Source organism: Aspergillus japonicus (assembly GCF_003184785.1).
Source record: "Aspergillus japonicus CBS 114.51 unplaced genomic scaffold BO86scaffold_17, whole genome shotgun sequence".
Taxonomy (NCBI): domain Eukaryota; kingdom Fungi; phylum Ascomycota; class Eurotiomycetes; order Eurotiales; family Aspergillaceae; genus Aspergillus; species Aspergillus japonicus.
Genome location: NW_020291654.1, coordinates 22,354 through 45,476, shown reverse-complemented (window position 1 = coordinate 45,476; position 23,123 = coordinate 22,354). Strand labels below are relative to the sequence as shown.

Sequence of the window (23,123 nt, the reverse complement as noted above, 5' to 3'; positions counted from 1 at the left end):
AGTCTTTAGATTTCTATTAGGCTTAAATAAAGCTTTTTATAATATTTTTAAATATTAAAAGTTTTCACCTATACTAAAAAAGTTTAAAAAACTAAAAATATATTTAAATATTAAAAATATATAGTTTATTAAAATATTTTAGCCTATACTAATACTACTTTAAATATTATAAAATATACTAATATTTTTATGTACTAAAAGTTCTGCTAAAATTAGTTTTTTTATTTTTTATTAAATAGCTAAAGATTTTCTTTTAGTTGTAATTAATAGTATTAGTATTAAATATTAATTTAATAGTTTTTAAAATATCTACTATTATTAATAAAACTATTTTTATTTTAATATAATTAAAGCAGTTATACTTTAAATATATACTAATTATTTTCTAATTAATAAAAAGTATAAAAATATTTTTAATAATTTTAATTTAGATTTAATTATCTTTATATTAAAAGAGTTAAAAAGGATAAAATTATTACTATTTTTTATACTAATAAAAATAAAAGTATAAATAATTTTAAAAATAATTTTAAAAATAGATTATTACAAAAATTAAAAGAGCTGAATTTATTTAAGTTTTTAAATATTATATATATTTAGATAGAGATAAAGGCCCAGCCTTTATAATTTTTATATTAATATAATTACTATTTTAAACAGTATAAAAAGTAGTATAAAATTGTTAATATATTAATTTAATATTAGATATTATTTTTATTATACTAGGTTCTGTAAAAGCATTTTATCAAGTATAGTATATCTATTAAAAAAATAAATAAAGTAGATAAAGCAGATAAGATAAATTAGTTAAATTTAAAAAATATTACTATACTATAATTAAAAATATATTATATCTTATATATAATATATATAAAAGTAAAATATATATTACTAATTAATCTGTAGTTAATAATCTATCTGCTATATCTAACTTTTTTAACCAGCAGATATAAATATTTCAAGGGGCAGTTATATTTTAATCTAATTTTAACTGTACAGTCAAAAATTTTATATATTTTAAAACTATATAGTTATGGTTAGGTTAAGGTTAAGGTATAACAGTCAGGTTAAGCCACTCAAGATATGTTAATTCTTAAACATAACCCCCATGATCCAGGCGGATCAGCAATGTGTATTAGCTTAAATCTCCACAGTATTCTTTTATATCTTCTAAAGCTTTTATTCTAATATTGATATTTACAATAATGGAGAACTACTTGCAAGTAGATTACATGAGGAATTATTCGCAAGTGGCTGGTCTAATATCCATGGTTTTTTAGAACCTGCAGGAAATTGGAAGGTTTTATTGAAAAGTTACATAAATGTACTGCAGGCCGAAAAGGACAAAAATGAGATTTGATGTTCATAATCATTATACACAAGAGGATAATATTAGTTGGACCTAGCCGTTCGAGAGCCATATTTAGTTATATTATCAAAGTTCCCCAAGCTTCAGCCTGTTGTTAGACTGAAATGATACAGAACTCGATGCTTCTAAAGCCGGTGTTGCTCTTTTCAATTACAAACAAGTCAGGTCACCCTCTCTGATTACAATCACCTATAACACACTCGAACGAATCATCTGTCCTTTTTAATTTGTGCCAGTCTGAAGGATGATTTTGCGCGGCCTTAGAAGTGGTGTTCAGGGTATTGGGCAAAAACATTTCCATTCATGATTGTTTCACAGTCTCGTCCATTACCACAAGAATCATCACCACATGAGTTCGATCAAATGCATTTACGTAAGATAACAAGCTTCTTTGCTTCCAAAACAGGAAAGCTACTGATCTTAGACCTCGGTTACTGGGACCGGTCGAAGCTGGTGTACATTCGCACAAACACAACATAGGGAAGAGCAATTGATCGGAGAGAAAGTTGTTGGCTAGCTTAATTTTTATCAAGTACTCAATACACCTTATTCAATAAAGATTCTTCTTTGATATGCTTCTCGCCATCCACTATCAGCTTTTGTTGCGTCACCGAACCATCCATACAAGTAAGTGCTATAAATGTCAACTAACTCTTGAGTTAGAGTTGGAGATAGAACATGTACTCCTTGAAACCTATGAATTTGACATAGCAAATCGAAAATTCGAGGAAAGCAGTCTTCTGTATTTTCTGTATTTTCTGATAAGACCTTGGATGCTAGTGTTGTTGCAAGTTTGATACGGATCAACTTTTCTGTATCGAATGGGACTCCTCGATGATGTTTGGTGTTTCGGCTCTGAGATAAGTCCACCTTTCGGAAGACTGCTTTCATTGCAGTGTAGTAAGTACTGCATTTGTGACTTGAATCGGAGAAAAAATGGTCCTTAATCGGTGGTATATCCTGTAGTGAATTTTTTAAGCCCTCTTCTGTATCTTTCGTCCAGTGAGGCGGAGGAGAATAATCCCCTTTCTGCAAAAATGCTTTAAGGTGTTCCTGCCCGTTTCCACCTTCAACTTGCGTCCTGAGTACTTGACAAAGAGCCTCAGTAATATGTTTTGGTGTGGCTGGCAAAACTGCCCACGGTTCAAGGCTGCTAATTAGTAGTGCCACTCTTGCAGCTGCTTTGTAAACAGTCCTGTTCTGATGTTGTGTCCGAGGAAGCTGTGCGATGGACTGAAACATCTCCATTTTGTGCGTGCTCTCTTCGTCGGATGCGTAGTTATTGACTTTTGCACTTGGCTCTTGGACAAGCTTCTCCATGGAATAGCGAATTTCCTCCAACTGTTTATCATCTGGATTGGATTCCCAGTAGGCTACTGAACCCAGAGAATTTGGTGTATTGGCCTCAGAAAAATCCCTGTTCGAGAGGATTATCATATCATTCACATCAGGGATGTGAGAAGGGACGCGGAAAATGCCAATTGCCAAGTCAATAGCTGCTTTGATTGGTATAAAAAATTCTTGATAGGTTGCTGTCAATTGTGTGATAGGGGCGTATCCATGGTCGTCATAGCGCGCAATTTGACGAAAAGGGCCGCCATCGCATATTCTCATGTAGCCCAGATGACTGATAGACAGGCCAGCTGGCTTTTGTGCAAAAGTGGTATCCCATGATCCGAGTATCAATAACACAACAAATTCTTCTGCTGAAACTCCATAGAGAATTCGTTCGTTTTCCATGAGAATATCAGTCAAATCGTCATTTTGCTCGGGCTCCAAAATCATGGATGGTTCTATTCCACATCTTGCGAGCAATTTGCTCCAACTACTTGTTCCCTGTGTTGGCTGGTTATGGGTGATCTCGGTGAATCTTCGCCAGCTTGGCTTCTGTGTCATTTGGTAATAGTTGGTTATCTTGTGAGTAATGTTTTCCTTATATGCACTCTGAATCCAACCCTTTAAAGGCTTGGCTGCCTTTTCCATCAAACCATGCTCTGGTAGGTGGCGGTTTGTGACGCAACTCTGCCATGAACCGCATTGATTGTTGATTGCACTCTCCTGATCAAACAAAATCCTCTTAAAAGTTCGACATAACTCTGTAATGATTGCTAAAATAGAAATTGTGCTTATTGCAGTGAGAATTAGTGAGACAAGTGCAAGAGTGTTACTTAAATCCATTTTGTTGAGAAAATGGGGACAGAGCAAGTTCAGGACAAAGCTGGAACAGGGTCCGCTTGACAGCAAGTGCTCAATTGCTATAATAACACCGGCCTTTTATAATCATATTTTCATTTATGTTTAATGCAATTCGTATTATACTCAGCTAGGTCCATGTTTCTGGAGCGATCTAGGCTTGTTGCGAGCGGTGGTTTCTTCTTCGGAAAGTTCACCAAGTGACCTGGAGCGTGGGGATGGATATCGGCCGGCAAGGCAATGAAAGGCAGAAGAAGTTTATTTCTCATCACAATCTATAACCACAGGACAAAAGCTTGGTTTCCTAAGATTTTTCGATCATGGAATGAAGAAATCTAGACTTTCGATAGTTGACAAGTGGCCAGAAGCATAGCATATGCTTTAGTAGATCAGTCAAAGCTTCCAGAATTCCGTATTAGTATTACATGTATTGTAAGATACTCTTTTAAGCTTACCTGGAATTACATAGTATCTTGTTTCATACCAAGAGATTCCTAGTCTGATACTAACCATATACAGGCTAGTACTCATAGCATAGGGTTTGGAAACAATTTTGGAGCGTCTGGGGTAGGTATGGCAGTTGTGCAAGATGCTGTAATCTAGAATTGGAACAGATTGGGAAAACAATTAGGCCGTGTATTATTACTAAACATTGTCTTATACGCTAGCTGTAATCCATAAGAGGCCTTGTTTTAGTACTTGGACTCAATACGATGTTTTCCTAGACTTTCCCGCATGGGCGACATCTTATCTAATTCTAGACCATTAACTATCGGTCTTCACTGTTCTCCCGGTCACCGGTGCACCACTTACATTCTTCGGAAGCCCTGGCCTAGAACCACACTATGCTAATCCTAGAATGAAAATGGGAAAAGGCTAAATCGCGTATTCAACACTAATCAAATCCTTTACTTTAATACTTGGAACAATCACGAGTCTAGACCCATTTTATCTAGAATTTCCAGTATCAGTGACGTGTTGTATGGTTCTAAACTAATATCTGTCTTCTATATTAGATGAAAGTAGCACAGGACCGCCGCTTCAATATAGCCACCAGCAAAGTTCTTACAACAGGTGGTGTATAAGAGAGAGTATTCTTCTGTACCCAGCTTTGGGAGCTGTAACTGGTTCAGTAGCTGATCTAAGTCGAGCGACAGGTGGTATCTTCAGTGCAAGCTGCAATATACTGTGTAATAATCCATGGATAGCAGTCAAAGCAGTCCATGCCCAGTGAATACAAACAAAATACGGGAATCTACAAGTCAGTGACTCATTAATGATGATTGAAAAGGTCTAGAATTTGTGGGCAGCTGACGCATGAGCAAATATGTCGCTCGACTATCATCATTAATCTTGTTGAGCTCCTCAGAAATGTCCGGAAAATTGACTGATAAATATCAAATATGTAAAACTCCGCTTCCTATTAATCAACATATTTTTTAATATTCTTAGGACCATCTTGTCCTTTGTCACTAGCCTTGAGCTTGCAGGCAAAAAAATCCACGCTATCTCCAACTAAAAATACAATGGACTACATTGTAGAAGCGATACAGAATGGAGATACCCAACTTATGGAATCACTATTGAACGGAGGGCTCAGTCCCAACTCACATATAAGTGGATTTGCACATATTCTGCAAGCTGCAGCATGGCACAGCCAGAATAACATTGTCACGCTTCTACTACGGCAAGGCGCAGATGTCAACTTGCGGCATAGTCAATTGGGAGGTGCTTTGGAATCAGCAGCGGACCAGGGATATATTAAGGTGGTAAAAACACTATTGGACTGGGGGGCTGATTTTGACGCTCAAGGCGGCATATATTCCGATGCACTCAATGCTGCTATGCGGCGCGGAATAAGCGGCGGCCATGGTAATATAATAGAGGTATTCTTGGAAAGGGGTATGAATGTTGACACAAAGTCTGCAGACTATGGCAGCATCCTCGAGTATGCAATCGCCACCAATAACCAGAAACTTGTAGAGGAGTTATTAGAAAGAAGCGCCAGCGTTAACAATAGTGGATGATACAGCTCCCCTCTTCTAGCAGCTATCTCAGGACAAAGTATACAGATTGTATTGAGATTACTTAAACAAATTAATAAAAAAGCCAATATAAAGAGCTGCAGTAGAAAATATAGTACAGCTCTTCAAGCAGCAGTAGCTGTTAGTAATTAAAAAATACTTTAGATACTACTTAATAGAAAAGCTAATATAAATATTTATAATAATAAAAAAATACAGTACAGCTTTTTAAGCAGCAGCAGCTACCGGCAATTAAAAAATACTCCAGATACTGCTTAGCAAAGGAGCTAGTGTCAAAATCCGAGGCATAAAGCATTGGATCAAAAGAATCGCAGCGCTGTCAGTGTTACCCGGTTATTGCAGAATTTATTAGGATTGTGTAAGCAGCTTACTCTTTTCTCAAGGTAACTAGTAAAAGACATACATAATGGCTAAAACTTCCAGGACTGCGGTGAATGGGAATATGGGGATTTTCAAGATACAGATTTGAATGCTGTTATTGGCCTCTAGCCCCAGCTTCTGGCAGCAGAAAGTAATGCCAGCAATAAAACCGAAATACTATGCCCTGCTCCGGCGCATTCACAACCATCCTCAACTGACAGAGACTCTACTGGATTTAGTAGTGCACGCCCCAGATCAACGGATCCGAGTCGAAGTCAACTAGCCATACCACCTTCTCCAGGTGCGCCCAGAAGGAGGGAAATTGATGTCACTGCTATGACCAGTGAAGAACAACTTTTCAGAGCAATCCAAAATAAGTATAACACCATTTGACGGATTGGTTCTAGGTTAAAACTTGTCAAGGCCACTAACATCAGTTTTGTTGAGGTAAGAGTTATACCAATTGTAAAAGAATCCTGCTAATAATAAATAAGTTTACCTTAGAAGACCGATATTGTGATCACATCCACAACCAGCCTTCATATTGGCCACCGGCTAGAAAGGTTGCTAGGAACAACTGGGAGCTTATCCCAAGCCCGCCGATGCCTCCGCCACCTATACCTGCTCGAAGCTTTTTACACTTAATATACTCAAGTGGACAGCATCCGAAAAAAATTTAGTTAAGCAGACTGCCTAAAAAGCTTAATATTGAATTGGCCAACGAGCCTGCTGCCCTTCCGATAGGATGGGGTATCCATATTATTAAAGAACCAAATAAAGTTCTGATCACATGGATCTTTATTAGAATTATCATTATAGGTACTGTGAATCTTATGTGGGAATGGGTTATGCATTCGGGGCCAACGTGTGGGCAGACACTGCTTACAATAGCAGGTGTTGATGGATCATATCTAAATGCAGTGTATTTTAAGCAGAGCAATAATTAGTCTTGATTTGTTACAAACGCAATTGCATTTATAGTTTCAAATATTTGACAAGAGTTACGCCGCCACCATTACCACACTGGCTACCTCCCACTTCGCAGATGGTCAAGAATTTAAGTACAGAATGAGATCATTAATTACTTTTTTAGTAAATATTAGATACTCTTGCAGTGGGCGTTGTTAGTACTCAAAAAGCTTCTGGGCTGTAAAGCAAGCACAGACAGTCCACACTTACAGATTAGTAAAAATAAGAAGACAACAACAATCTTAGCTTTATCTAATAGGCAAGGTAGTGTGTATTACTGGTTTATCAGTTACTATACTTAACTTCGCCCTTACGCGGCTTAAAACTGGCTATAGAGACTAACATCTTTTAACCCTTTAGCACTAAGGTGTCGGATAATTATCACTGGAAGAAGCCCCCTGTGCTAATATACTAAAAATACATACAATCTGTAAAAATAGTTGTGTTCTTAATACTGCGCGTTCAACTCTTCAGAGCAGATAAAAGGAATCCAATTATATACACAAATTTGTGCAAGTTCATCAAAATTGTCACAGTACAGACCTAATGCATCTATTCTACCTAGAGTGGCTAACAGCCAGGTCAGGTCAGGTTAATTGGAATTTTTATACCTGACTGCCAGGTTATAGTTAGATTAAAAAAATTTTTATATTTAACTATAGTATAGCTAAAAACTGGATAGTTAACTATTTTAACTGTTTTTAGTACTAAAATCTATTTACTATATCTTTTTTAGTTTTAGTATAGTTAAGATATATTTAAATTAGGTAGTTATTAATCTAGCTATCTAAACTATTACTAAAAAGTATATAAAAAAAAACTTTTTAAATAAATAAAAGTAATTTAAAAAAGAATAATATTTTTATTATCTATATTTTTAAAAAATAATAAAAAAATTTTAATAGTATTAACAGAATTTAGCTTTTTATAAATTAGTAGCTATTATAATATAAAATAAAAAAAAATATATAATTACAGCTCTGTTTAGATTATATATTTTAACTATAATATACTATACTACTAAAATTATATATTTATTTTTAATTAGACTATTAAAAATAACTATATAGTTTTTAGTCTACTTTTTATTTTTTTAATTTTAGTTTAGATAATTTATTAATTTTTTCTTTTTATTTAAAAAAGCTAAATTATATATTATATTTTAAATTTTTAAATAAAATCTGTATTATACTATTTATTTAGTTTTTTTTTAGTAACTGTATTTGCTAAAAACTATTTAATTAAAAACTAAATACTAAATTTTAGTAGATTTTTATAATAGCCCTTTTTAAAGCTTTTTTATACTTCAATTTATTATATTTAATTAAACTTTATTTAAAATAAAAAAAATTTTTATATCTTTAGGTTTAAAATATAATTTTCTACTAATAAAATAGTTAAGTTTAAAAAGTACTACAAATATCTTCAGCAGTATATAAAAATATAATAAATTATATTTATATAAAAATATATTTATAATTAAAATAATATTATCTTTATAAAGTTTTTTTATTTTTATTTTTTATATTTATTATTTATAAAGTAGTTTTAGAATTATAAGTTAACTATAGTTGTCTATCCTATTTTTAAAAAAATAGTATTAAACTTTTTTTTTTATTTTTTAAATTTTTATAAACTATAATAATTTTTAAATTAAAATAAGTTTTTTAAACCAGCTTTTTTTACCTCTTCTAAAGCTTAAGATTATATATATAATAAAAAATTAAAAGCCTATCTTATATTTATCTTTTTAAAATAAAATTTTTATCTTTTAGAATTAGTAGTAGAAGATAATCTTTTTTAAAGTTTATATATATACTTAAAAACTGCTATTCATCTTTGGTTAAAAAAAGTTATTAATAATATAAAACAGCTTTTAAAAAAATACATTATTTTTAAATAAAACCCCTAAAATTTATTATAAAGTATATTTCTATATTTTATAATATTTAAAATTAAAAAATTTAAAAACTAGTTTTATAAGCTATTATTATAAGGGCTAAAGGGTGAAATAGTGTGATGAATGAATAGCTTTTGCAAAGCCAAGGGTGCCAATATATTGCCTTAAGGTGTTGTTGCTGCCTTATTTAACTTGTAAAACAGCTGCTGCTTTTAGGGGCGGCTGTAGCCGGCTTAATTAGCTGTTATATAACTACTACTTTAAATTATTTATATATATTTTTTTTATAGATATCTGTAAAGGTTAAAAAAACTGTTTAGATTTTTATAACTATTTTTTTTTTTATAAAAAGGTATTGCCTTTTACAGTAGTACTATTAAAACCTCTACTTTATAAATATTTTTATAAAAAATTAAAATAGTAAAAAAAATAATTTATTATTTTATATTTTTATAAAAGTATACTGTACTGCTTTTACTACTATTTTTATAAGACTTTTCTACTAGTATATAGTTTACTATTTACTGGCTGGTTTTTTTATAATAGTCTATAAATAATTTTTTCTATAATTAAAAAGATTTTTTTTTAATAAATAGTATTAAATTTTTTTTAATTTGCCTATTCTAGCTGTTTAAAATATTTTACAGTTAAAGCTAGCAGAGCTAATTTTATAGAAATAAAATTTTTTTTTATATAAAAAAACTTTTTTTTTTAGACCTCTGGCCTTTTTTTTTTCTGCAACTTTTTTTTTTTTTTTTTTTATTAAGTTTTTTTATATAGTATTTCTTTTCCAGGTGCTTCTGTAAGTTAATATTTAGCTAATTTTTTTTATAGTAGTATTTAAAATATTTTATTAGTTTTTTTTATAAGGGCTTAGCCTTATTTTTTTTTTTTTATAAAAATTAACTAATTTTTTTTTATAGTATACTGTTTAAGCTCTGTATCTACAGATTCTATTAATCTATTTTATTCTATTTTTTTTATATAAATTATTTATAAAATAGGTTTAGATTTAGCTAACTATTTATAGTATATTTTATTATTTTTTTTTATTATAAAAAAAATATTTTTATTACTACTGCTGCTATTAGATCTATTACTACTACTACTATAAATATATTTATTTTTATTATATCTACTACTACTATTATTTTAGTTTTTATTTTAGTTTTTAATTTTACTATAAACTCTACTGCTGCTGCTACTACTATTTTTTTTTTTATATACTACTATTTATATATAAAAAAATAAGATTTTTTAGTTTATAATAATAAATATTATAGCAGCCTCTGCAGCTTCTGCTTTTATATTTTCCAGATTTTTTTTATTTTTTATAGATATATTTAGAACTAACTAGAATTAGCTGGCTTTTTATAAATAAATTAATAATAAAAAGTAGAATATTTTACTTTTTATTAAATTATCCTCTGCAGTCTAGTTTTTAAATTATTTAAAAGTAATATTTATTATAATATTTAGTTTTTTTTTTTAAATAAATTTATAGTTTTTATTAGATTATAAGCAGACCTAGATCTGTAAATCTGTTATATAGTTTATACTATATATTAAATAATTAGACTTTAAACAGCTAGCTGTTTAAATATAGCTTTATAAAAATATTTTTATAATTTAAGCTGGCTGGCAGCTGCTGCCCAATTAAATATATAAATACTATTATAATTTTTTTTTAAAAAGATTTTTTATAACTGTATTAGCAGAGGGATTAGCTAAAAGTATAATAACTATTTATATATAAATAATAAATACTACTTTTTTATAAAATAGTAGTATATTTTTATATATTTTAGCTTTTAACTATTATAAGTAAATACTATAGCTTATATTAGTTGTATAAAATATATAGTTGTAGATAATTTACAGTCTATATTTAATTTAGCTTTTTTTTAAATTATTTAATTAAATTTTTTATACTTTTATAAAATAAATTTTTTATAAATTTATAAATAATATAGGTTTACAGCAGATTTTTAAGTATTTTTTTTATTATAGTATTTTTTTTATTTAACTAAAATTTTTATTATTTCTTTACAGTATCGCGAATCTAGTAATACTTTTAAATAGTATTTATAGTTATTTAGATTTTTATTTTTTTATAAAAAATACTTTTACAAGTCTACCCCCTCTATTATATAATATTTATAAAGTAAAGATATATAAAAAATATTATAAATTTAAAAATCTATAGATAATTTTAGTTTATAGATCTATTTATCTACTTTTTTAATTATATAAAATAGTTTATAATAGTACTGGTCTAGTTTTTTATTTGGCCTTTTTTATAGTAAATTTTTTATAAAAAACTAAACTTTCTGGTCTACTGTAAAGGCAGTAGTTTTATAACTTTTATTATAAAAATTCTTTTAATATTTATAAGCCTATTTAAAATTTATAGCTATTTTTTTTTTACTTTTTTAATTTTTTAAAAATATTATTCTAGTTTTTTTATAGGATTATTTAGTATTTGTAAGTTAAGTACTATTATTTATAAATATTATACAGTTATTATAAAAAATAAAAAGTACTTAGTTAATACTTATAAAAAATTATTATAAATAAATTCTATAAATAATAGTATTTTTATTTAATTATTTTATTTAAAGTTAATATAGTTTTACAGGTACTGTTTTAATATACTATTTATTTTTTTTATTTAATTATTTATTTATAAATAGTAGACTATACTTAAGCCTTATTTAATTATAAAAATATAAATAAAGTTTAACTAGAAACTTTTTATAAAAACTAGTCTATAATCTGTAATTACTTTTTTAAATATTTTATACAGCTAAAAGATTTTTTTAAAAAAAATTATTATAAGCCCTTTTTTTAATAGTATTTTATAAATTAAAATAAAGTAAGCTATTTTACTAAACTAGTCTACTATAACTATAATACTATTATAAATTTTTTATAAGTTTTTATCTTTATAGATATTTATAAATAGATTTATAATAAAGTCTATAGTTACTTTTTTTTAGAATTTTATAGTAGATAATAGTAGTTTTAATAGTCTTTATTATTTTTTATAAATTACCTGTTTATTTTAATATACTTTATATATATAGCAGTAGTTTTGTATAAATTTAACTAATTTTAGCTACTAAAATTTTTATAAAATTAACTTTTGGATTTTTACTTTTATAAAATATTCTGTAATAGAATTATTATATAGTTTTATAAGAATTTTTAGTTTTAGCTGGTAGTTATCTAAAATATATAACTTTTTTATAAAATAAAATAATTTTTAATTAATATTTTATTATAAATAATTTTTTTTATAAGTATTTTCTACTATAAGGCAAGCTGCTTCTGCAGTTTTTTTTTTATTTTACTTAAAGTACTTTTTTTATAAGATTATTTTTTTACAGCAGCTGGAGTAGTTTTTATATAAAATTAATAAATAAATTTTTATAGTATATACTTTTATTTATAATTATTTTTCTTATTTTTATATAGAATTTTAGCTAATTTAAATCTGCTGTAGTATTTTTTACTAACAGTATTCTAGCCTTTATAAAAATAGCTGTATTTTTTTTTAGATTTAAAAAATTATTTAACTACTGTAGTACTATTTTTCTAAGTTTTTTATAGTTTTTTTTTATAGTTTTTTTTTTATAGTTAGGTTATTATAATAGGGTGTTTACTGAATTCTATAAATCTAATCTATATATTAAAAAAAATTTAAATACTATAAAATATTATACTTATCTAATCTACTTTTATAATAATTTTTTATTAGTTGTAAAGTATTTAAGGTTTTTATAGTCTATAACTACTTTTACCGGATATTTTATATTTTTAAACTAGTATTACTACTTTTTAAATAATTTTATAATTATAAAAAACTTTTAATTATAAATACTGTAGTTCTGCTCTGTAGAAATTATCTTTTATAAATAAAATATTACTAGTTTTTATTAGTTTTTTTAGTTTTTTTATAATAGTATTCTACTAATTGCAAGGGCTAAGGTATCTGTTTTAATTTATAAAAATTTTTTTTTTTAAAATATACTATAACTATATTTTTTATAAATATATTTTTTAGCTTTTAAAAGCTTTTATAGGCTTTTAGTATTTAAAAATTATATCTAGTTTTTCTTTTTTTTTTTTTATAAAATATTTTAATAAAGTTTATAATTAGTACTGTAATTTATAAGTACTTTTTAATAAAGTATCTATACTAATTTATAAAGCCTATAAACTTTAGTATATTTTTTATATTCTATAGTTTAGACTAATTATAAATAGTTATAATATACTCCAGTTCTATATAAATATTTTTACAGCTGATTAGAAATTTTAGAAAATTAATTTTTATTACTATAAAGCAGTACTTACTTAGTTTTATATATAATTTTATATTTTACAGTATTTTTAATATTTTATAAATCTATATTTTATATATTTTTAGATTTTATAAATATACTATAATATTATTTAAATAAATAATTATAAAGTTATTTAGATATTCTGTAAATAAAAAATTTATAAAATTTTAAAATTCTGTAGATATATTAGTTAGTTTAAATAGTATAACCAAATACTTAAATAGTCTATACTTTATTTAAAATATTATTTTTTATTTATATTTTTTTATAATTCTAATTTTATAGTAGATTTTATATAGGTTTAGCTGTATAAACTAAAGAGCCTCTATAAATTAATTAATATACTTATTAATCTATAATAGTAGATAAATATTTTTTACTATTTATTTATTTAATTTATAGTAGTTTATATATATTTATAGACTTTTATTTTTTTTATTTATAAATAAAACTAGTATATCTACTAGTAATTTAAAATATTAGATCTATTTTTTTATAAGTATTTTTTATAAGTAGTTTTATAGAACTTTTTTTTTATAAATAATATTTTATATACTTGCTTCAGCTTTAGCCGGAATTTTTTATAAAAATTAATTTCTAGATCTACTTTTAGTTTTTATATAAATAAGCTTACAGTTTTTTTTTTATAAATATTATTTTATATTTATAGTACTATACTAGTATTTTTTAATTAGTAGTTATTTTACAAATTTTTTATACTATTACTAAATAAAAATTTATTTTTATAAAATTTTTTAGTATAATTTTTTCTGCTGCAACCTGTAGTACTTTTAGTATATAGTATTTATAAAACTAAAGTTTATATTTATTAAATTTTATAGTAGACTTTTATTATTTTATTTAAAATATTTTTAAAATTATTTTATTTATTTCTAGTATTATAATTGGAAGACCTATTTAGTTTTTATAATATTTCTAAATATTTTTTAAATATATTATAAATATTATAGTTTTTTTTAACTGTATATTTTTTTACCTAATTTTTTTTATAATTATTTTTACTGGAATAGTTAGCTATTTTATTTATTTAGTAAATATTATAAATATTAGATTTACCTTTACTTTACTATTTATAATAATTTTTATTTTTATAAAATATTTTTTTTTTACAGAGAATTAGCTATTTTTTTAGTTTTAAACTAAAGTAAATTATAATTTTAATTTAGTTTAAGGCGGGTACTACAACTTTATTTACTAATTACTTTATAAATAATTTAATTAAATAGTAATTTTTTATTTAATAATTTATTTATTTATAATTATAGTAAATTTTTAATCTGGAGGCCTTTATAGATATTTATAGTATTAAAAAAAATTACTTTAGCTTCTAAACCCCCTTTATAAAACTATTAGTTTAGATTTTTAAATTTTAAATTTTATTTATAAGAGTAGTAGATCTGTAACTTTTTTTTAAAGTTTATTTATAAAATATCTTATTTTTTACTTATTTATATTATTAACTTAGTACTGGGTATAATTTTATAAGTAGTATAATAAGATTTTATTTAGTTATAAAAAAAATCTGCTATTTACAGATCTTTTTTTAGACTGTAGAAAAAAAAATATAAAAAATAAATACAGCTATACAGTATTAATATTCTGTATTTTATAATCTAATTTAATTTTTATTTTTTTTAATTTTTATAAATAGATAAACTCTAGTTTCTTTTTATAAGACTTAGTTTTAAATATTTTTAACCAGATTTTCTACTGTTTATTTACAGAATTTTTTAGCTGTATTTTAAAAAATTTATAAAAGCCAGCCTTTTTTTTTTATAGTAGAATTTAGCTGTTTTATCTTTTTATAAATTATTTAAAATATAATTTAAATAGGCTACTATAATATATACTTTCTAGCCCTTATTTTAGTTATTAATTTTTATAGTTAACTTTTATTTAGTAATAAATATATAGTAGATAGTATAGTTATAAATACTATATTATTTTTTATTTATAAATAGATTAATATATATACTAGTTTTTTTAGTTTCTACAGTACTGGAATTAGAGTTTTTTAGATTTTTATATAAATATTTTTTTATAATACTAATCCTTAGCTGTTTCTATAGTTTAGTAATTAATTTTAATTAATATAAATATTTATAAAAATTTTAAATTAAAATCTGTATTTTTTTTTTTAGTATAGATAATTTATTCCCTGCAGTTAATATATAGTTTTTTATAATTAAATTAAAAAAATTACTTTTAATTTAGTTTTATATATTATAGCCGGCTATTATTTACTGGGCTATTCTACAGAGTATTAAGTAATAAAATTATAAGGGCTAAAGAATAAAATAGTATAATAAATAAATAGCTTTTATAAAGCTAAAAATACTAATATATTACTTTAAAATATTATTACTGTTTTATTTAATTTATAAGGCAGCTGCTGCTTTTAGGGGCGGCTGCGGCCAGTTTGCTTAGCTGTTATATAACTGCCGCCTTAGATTGTCTATATACATTTCCCTTTGCAGATATCTGCAAAGGTTGGAAGGGCTGTTTGGGCCCTTACAATTATCTTTGCAAAGATTATAAAATAAAATATTATTAGTTATATTTAAATAAATAATTATTTAAATACTAAATAAAAAGCTATTATAAATTTTTTTTATTTTTTTAAGATAAATTTTTTAATAATTATTTTTTTCTAGGCCTTTATAGCCTATAATAAATAGAATTTTTAAAATTAAGTTTTATATTTTATAGTTATTTATTATCTACTACTCTAAATAGTTAAATATATTAAATTTAAATAAATAATTAATTTTATTATTTTATTTTTCTACTAAAAACTAAGCTCTTCTAATTAAGTATAAATTTAAAAATATTTTTTAAAATTATTTTAAAAATATATATATACAGTTGTTGTTAAAGTTTTTAGATATTAAATATATATCAATTATAGTAAACAACTAAACCAGTTTTAATTCAAAAATATTTTTTATTTTAATTAAAAGTTTTTAAATAAAAAATATTTAAATCAGAAAACTAGCTATAAAAAATTATTTAGCTAGACTATTATTTTTATTACTTTACTAGATTAAGAATTAAATACTAGTCTACTTTTTAATACTATATAACTTTGTTATTAAAATAGTAGTACTAATAAAATACTAGTAATTTTATGATTTCTAATAATATTTAGCACTTTGGAAGAATTAATTTAGTACATTAAAAATGTTTTAAAAATTAATATAATTATTATAATAAACTATACTAATTTACTTTAAAGACTAAGACTATAGTTAATAAAGTATAGTATACTATTATAGTTAAAAATATTGTTTCTATCTAATAAACAGAATAAGTTTTATTTTTAAATTATTAGTTTATGAAAACTAATACTGCTAGAAAAATTACTTTCAAAAAATTAAGTTTACAATAAACATATTAAAGCTATTTATATTTATATTTTTTAATTAGTACTTTTATATATATTTTAATTTTTATGTTTATTATTAAAAATACTACAGCTGCTTTAGTAGAAGTAATTTTATTAATTAATTTTAAATCTTATACGTTTATTTTTTTAAAATATTATTTAATTTTAAGAAGTTTAAAGGTAACTATTCTAATCTCAAATACTTTTTTTAAATTAAAAAAATAATAATTAATATTAACTAATACACTACTGCTATCATTTAGAAGTTATATATTATTAGCTATTTAAATAAAATTTTGTATATCTAAATCTAATCTTAGATTAAAAATTAAATCTATATACTAAATAACTTTACTAATATTTTTATATTATTAAAATCTTTTTTTAATAATCCAGATTGTACCTCCACCGCCTGAAATAAACTATATTATTTAAAATAAAAAAACTATAATTTTTTTGTATTTTTTACTAAGTTTAAATATTTAGTATAAAAAGCCTATATATATCCTAATAGTTTGTTTTTTATACTTAAAAATAATATTAGCCAAGATCTGAAAAGTATACTTTTAACTAATATTCTATTTAAAAAAATTATCATAATTTAGCTTATTTTTTTTAGATACTTAATAACTGCTGCCTATAATATAATATTAAAGTTCATAACTGCTTTTGGAAATCCGCTACCAATCCAGACAGACACAAACAATCCAATGGAGTCAAGCACACCCTCCCACTCAAACAACAGCACCCACACTAGTACAAAAGGCGCACTTCTTCATTCAACTAGCATCGGAACTCTGAGTCGTCTCACAAGAGACTGTGCGTCTGTGGCTCATGTCTCCGCAGCTGAAGCAGGGCAGGCTGCGCCAAGCCTCAACTTCCGCTGAGTCATCGGGACCTGCCATTCCGGCCTCCCATGCCAGGGCTAGGAAAGCGTCGCATAGCCCAATCATTCATCGCCTATTTGACGCCAGTTCTGCAGATCCCAAGGCCTTGGCACCAGTTGGACTTTCGGGAAGCAGCTGCGGATCTATCTTATTCCATGTACAAGCCCGAGTCCGGAATTCTGTCAGACACCTAGAGATTGGACACTTGCAGGTGTGAGATTCCGTGACGCAGAGTCGTCATATGCTAGCACTATTACCATAGTCGACGCATAAGAATGGCTTGCTAATAGATCGGGATGACTGAGATGCGATAATCACCGTGGTCTAGACGGAAGGTGATCGGGAAGGCATGTACTTTTGTGGTTCCGCTCTTTGCAGCAGCGAGTCAACAAGGAACCACCGCAGAAGATCCCCTTACCAAGCCCTGTTAGGGTAGATCAACAGACGGGCGCGATGCCTAGTCAAATGGCCGCCTAGGCTCCGGTCTACGCAATCAAGCCGTTCTCCGTTCGAACTCATTGACCACCAGTTAGTTTATCACTGATTGTAATGGGGCTCAGGGCGGGGGCTTATGGGATGTGATAGAGGCTGTTTATATTTCTACGGCAGCGCTTTAAATATATATTGTCACATTTGAGAAAGCAAATTTAGAGAGGAAGGAGCGAAAAAAAAAGAAAAAGCTGAAAAGACCATTTAGCTAACCGGATTATGGTAAAAACAGCACATGTTCTTTGGGTTAATAAGCGAATAGTCTAATCATGTTTCGATCTATCTCTGAGATGACGTGTGACTTTTGAACGACATTTCCGGCAAGGCAATCCTCGACTCGCTGATTCAACATATTCAACGCATACTCGATCGTCACTTCCGGGGCCAGTGTACTGTACCTAGACCTACATCCTCCTAAGCAACTCTTTCGAACCGGACCGGATATATTCTTCTCCTCAAATCTGCCAATCCACCCCCTTAAAAGTCCAATCCATCCTCACCGGGGTAAAATCGGTCATCTCGTGCCTCGCATCATCATTAGACGCTAGCTCTTGATTGGCACCATCGCCCACATTACTCCCGGTCTGGTGGACGCCTTCGTCTGGCTTTTGGTGGCTGGAGTTCAAGACCCACTCGGGGGTATCATAATACTTCCGTTGCTGGTGTCGCTGTCAGCGATTAATTGCCCTAATCTGAAGATACGATAGGAGGGTTGACCTTGCGAAGCTTGTGCACATTATTCTCAGCATGGCCATAACGCGGCGATTCGGGGGCGTAGTTGGCGAGGATCAGATGTTCCTGTTCGGAGAGGGGCTGGATGGGGAATGATTAGTGATTATGCTTTTGACTATCACGGAATATGTGGCATGCATCGATTCCACACACCTCATCGCGGGTGAAGATATAAGGTCGGCCGCTCATAGTGGCAAGTGTCTTAGGCTGAGTCCTGGGCGGTATCAATTGGACTGTGTCCTGGGATGAGTGTGTTAAGAGGCGAAGAGAGTTGAAAGGCTACACGATTTGTTCTATCAGTTCTTCCAGAGCCTGGAGTATCTTGAATGTGTGAGCAGAGGCAGTCGTGCCTATAAGCTTACTTCAGGGAGGAAAAAATAATTGGAAGACGGGGAGCAAGTCGAGGGTCGAGTGGTTGTTATAGCCAGCAAGACGCAGAGAGTGGGGCTACACACCTCTACTTTGGAGCAGGGAACCCTAAGTGTGACGTTCGATACTCTTGCTCGAATCTAGCACCTGCGTATATTCGCGCATCGCGCCTCCCGCCTACAACTTAATTATTTAGCCCCGGAACTCAAAACTCGCCCTTGTGGCAGAGATCTATCTACCAGAGCAAAGTCGCTGAGTGGCTGCTTTACTCTCGCCCGAGGACGTTACATTAGTTGACGGTGGAAGAAGCTCAGTGGGATGAGGCGTGGAATGTATCATATTCGGCGGGATCTAGAAGACATGGAGACCAAGACGGGTCATAATGACCGCACATTCGCAGAATTGTTGCCACCATTCTTGGCTTATCGAGAAGCAACATAATATCTCAAGTCGTCGCTGTTCTCCTTGGACACCTTTGTTGCTGTCTTAGTTTATGATCCAAATTGGCGTTGTATTTGTTTTGTATGGGTCTTGTTAAAATTGTTCGTTATTTCTTATCCAACTGCTCATGAGATTGCTTGTGAGAGATGTCCCTGCATTCCATATTCACGGATACTGTGTAAATATGGAGATAGTGTTCGCAGTGGGGCTGGGCTCTTGGCGTAGATCCGGCACACTCCGCTCACCCTTCGGGGTGCCGACGACCGGACGACGACCCAGTGGGCTCGCATTCCGAAGCCGGGACCCTTGAAACAGACCCCAAAGAATCTTATGCTTTAGAACGGGAGGAGCTGAAGGAGCTTCCTGCGCGCCTCATGTTGACACGCGAGACTGGTGGATGAACGCGAACTAGGCGGAGGGGTGTTGTGCCTTGCAGGTGTGTGGGGGTCATTTGAGCGGACTCTTTGGATTTCGGATTCATGCCTGTAATAATGCTTTTGGTGCAAGTAGTGCGCTGATCCAAATGGTCAGTATCACTTATGTTCTTAGGATGTTTGGTTTGAGGATTTAGTCGGTCTGTATGGTCTTCTAGTTCATCCCTTCCAGGAGAGGTGCCATCGTACGACGGTAGGGTAGCGACGGGTGATGCCCTTATTCGCCCTCTTGTGTAATAGGTATATTGACTCCCACTGCAGCCAGGAGGTTGATCTCAATAGTAAGCACCCATGTGATATATCTTCTGCGTGGTCTCAGTCTCGGTCTCCGCGCAACTTTAGGTCCAAGATTGTCAAATCGTGCATTGCCGTCAATGTTGGAAGGGTTTACACCGTGATGTTCTTCTATTTTAATGGGTGAGAATGCGACGGCTAGGTTTGCCTAAGCGCTACTTTCTTTGTTTCAAATTCAAGATGTAGCGCATAGCTGAGTATGGTTGTGGCTGAGATATAAGCACTAGTAAAGATAATAACAAGTTCAAAGTTAGCACAGTTAGGGCTATTCTGCCCGGTCGGGTGATCAACGGGGAGATTCATGATCTGCCTCATGACACCGGCCTATAACAGTTAGCACTTGTCCAACCTCCAACACGTTAGCTGTTGTGATCTAAAATGCATCTTATAACTCTCAGGATTACTCCTCGGTGCGAGAATGGGGCTGTTACTGGAGCCCATTGCTAGCCAGCCCAGTGGGGTTGGTTGATCAAGGCTGTCATCCAGTTGAGGTTAACTTGATCCTGAGACCCTCGAACATTTCACCTTCACCTTGATCACCGCTTACGCCTAATTGTGCCGTTGAACCGGCAAAGGCCAACCACAACATCGCGTAGCCAGTTACTCTTTTCATCCATATGGGTTCTGTTGGGCTCTCATTCGCTGACGCCACCGGCCGATCCTTGGAGGCGTCAGCCCTAATTCATTAGCCGCACGGGTAGCGCATCAAGTGCTTGACTTCCCCTGTTCCATCCCCACCCTGTCACGCTATTCTCATGTAGTAGACGAATCCACTAATGATATCGCTCCTAGCAGATCAAAGATTCAGCTCCTGCTCTCCACCTAGACAGGCACGCGTATGCTTACTAGTGACCAAGGGGTCAGCTCCGCCAATGGCATTATTTAAAGACCGTCTGGTTCGTTATGATCCGACTGTCTCCAAGCTCATTCTCACCAGTTGAGTTTAATAGCTAGTTCCTTCTTCATCTTAGATTTTATCTATCATCATGACTATCTCGCAGAGTGTCTTCCCCCTCCCTGGCGTGCAGCACGGAAAGCGGATCATCGCTTCCGTGATCGAGACACGAGCGCAAAAGGACAATGACACTCCCTGGGTCTCCCTCCCTATCAACGAGGAGAATCTGTCGCTGGGGTTCAAAGACATCTCCTTTCGATCTTTTAACAATGCCGCCAACCATGCCGCGCACTGGCTCCGACAGAATCTCCCCGAGACGTCGGAGCCATTCCAGAAGTTCGCCTACGCGGGACCCAAAGATCTCCGCTACCCGATCCTCGCAGTTGCTGCCGCGAAACTGCAAAAAGTGGTAGGTTGCGCATAGTGTGCGCATGATTGAAAACTAACACCGCTGATTACATGCTAGCTTATCCTCCCCTCCCCGCTAGTGACGGCCGAAGCGCAACGCCGCATCCTGGAGCAGCAGAAGTGCACCGTGTACCTGCGGCCATCAACCATGACAACCCAGGTAGATGTAATCCTGCACGATGCACCGCACGTTCAAACGATCGACATTCCAGACCTCGAGGAGTTCCTCAAGGACACCGAAGCGGAGCCCGTCACATACAGCAAAACATGGGACGAGGGCAAAAATGACCCGTGGCTGGTGTTCCACACTTCGGGCACGACCGGAAACCCCAAGCCGGTGACCTGGACGCACCGGATGATGGCTTCGATCGACATGATGGCCGCCTCCCCGAACATCAAGGACAGCATGGTCCACCGCGCCGCCAATCACAGACTCTTCACCCCTATCCCCTCCCTCCACGTATGTCCCCCATTCAACCCTACAACAGTGCCTTCAACTAACCATACGAACAACCCCAAAGCTAACCGGCATGATGCTCATCCTGGCAACAACAACCTACGTCAACATGACCGCCGTGCTAGGCCCATCCACAGCTCTCACCCCATCCACCATCATCTCCGTGTTCCAAAACACCCACATCGACGGCACCCTCCTCCCACCCGCCCTAATCGACGGCCTCTGCCTCTCCGACGCCGGCCTCGCCGCGCTCCGCAGCCTCAACTTCCTGATGTACGCCGGGGCCCCGCTGGCCGCCAAATCCGCCGCGCTGCTGACGCCCTACATCCCCGTGGTCATCAACGGGGTCGGCACCACCGAAGCAGGGGGGTACTTCGCGACGCACCACTCGCAACGCGACCCCGACGCCTACCTGTGGCTGTCCTTCGCGCAGCAAAAGGGCGCAACATTCGAGCCCCGCACCGCTGACGGGCTGCACGAGCTGGTGTTCGTCCGCGAGGACCCCGCGATGACCTCCGGAGTGATAGAGACAGACGACGAACCCGTCATCTTCCAGACCTACCCGCACCTGACACGGTTCGAGACCCACGACCTCTGGCGCCCGCACCCCGTCCACAAGGACCTGTGGCAGATCGTCGGCCGCACGGACGACTACGTCCCCCTCTCGCACAGCGATGGACTGCATGCCTCGTCGCTGGAGCCGGAGATCACGGCCCACCCTGCGGTCAGAGCGGCGTTGATTGGGGGCCATGGGCTGGCGAAGCCGGTACTCGTGGTGCAGTTGGTGGATGGGACGACAGCGTCGGAGTTTGAGGTGGAGAGTCTGCGGCCGTATGTGGACAAGGTCAACGCGCGGGTTCATGAGTGTGTGCGGTTGGAGATGGGGCGGGTGATTGTCGCGACCGAGGAGAAGCCGTTTGCGTATACGGCGAAGCAGAGTGTGGCAAGGATGCAGAGTTTGGAGCTTTATGAGGCGGAGATAGCGGCGTTGGAGGGATAGGGCTAGCAGGATGTCTTCGGGGGGGGTTATGGGTGTACGAGGGTTATACTGGATCGGGGTCAACATTATGCGATTGCGGAATGACCTGATAGCAGGAGTAGGCCTCATAGTTCAGGTATAATACTG

At 31.7% G+C, this 23,123-nt stretch overlaps 3 protein-coding genes across 3 annotated transcripts; 2 read left to right on the top strand and 1 right to left on the bottom strand.

The window, feature by feature from the left end:
* Nucleotides 1-1,915: 1,915 nt before the first annotated feature.
* BO86DRAFT_378332 (uncharacterized protein) lies at nt 1,916-3,547 on the bottom strand (the record flags this gene model as incomplete). Its single annotated transcript, XM_025670620.1, has 1 exon — nt 1,916-3,547. One exon carries the CDS (start codon nt 3,545-3,547, stop codon nt 1,916-1,918), a length of 1,632 nt encoding a protein of 543 aa, XP_025528711.1.
* Nucleotides 3,548-5,088: 1,541 nt separating this feature from the next.
* On the top strand, nt 5,089-5,589 carry BO86DRAFT_378331 (ankyrin repeat domain-containing protein; the record flags this gene model as incomplete). Its single annotated transcript, XM_025670619.1, has 2 exons — nt 5,089-5,434; nt 5,492-5,589. 2 exons carry the CDS (start codon nt 5,089-5,091, stop codon nt 5,587-5,589), a joined length of 444 nt encoding a protein of 147 aa, XP_025528710.1.
* A 15,634-nt stretch (nt 5,590-21,223) lies between these two features.
* On the top strand, nt 21,224-23,016 carry BO86DRAFT_359994 (AMP-binding enzyme; the record flags this gene model as incomplete). Its single annotated transcript, XM_025669794.1, has 3 exons — nt 21,224-21,541; nt 21,599-22,000; nt 22,062-23,016. 3 exons carry the CDS (start codon nt 21,224-21,226, stop codon nt 22,995-22,997), a joined length of 1,656 nt encoding a protein of 551 aa, XP_025528709.1. The 3' UTR covers nt 22,998-23,016.
* Nucleotides 23,017-23,123: the final 107 nt, after the last annotated feature.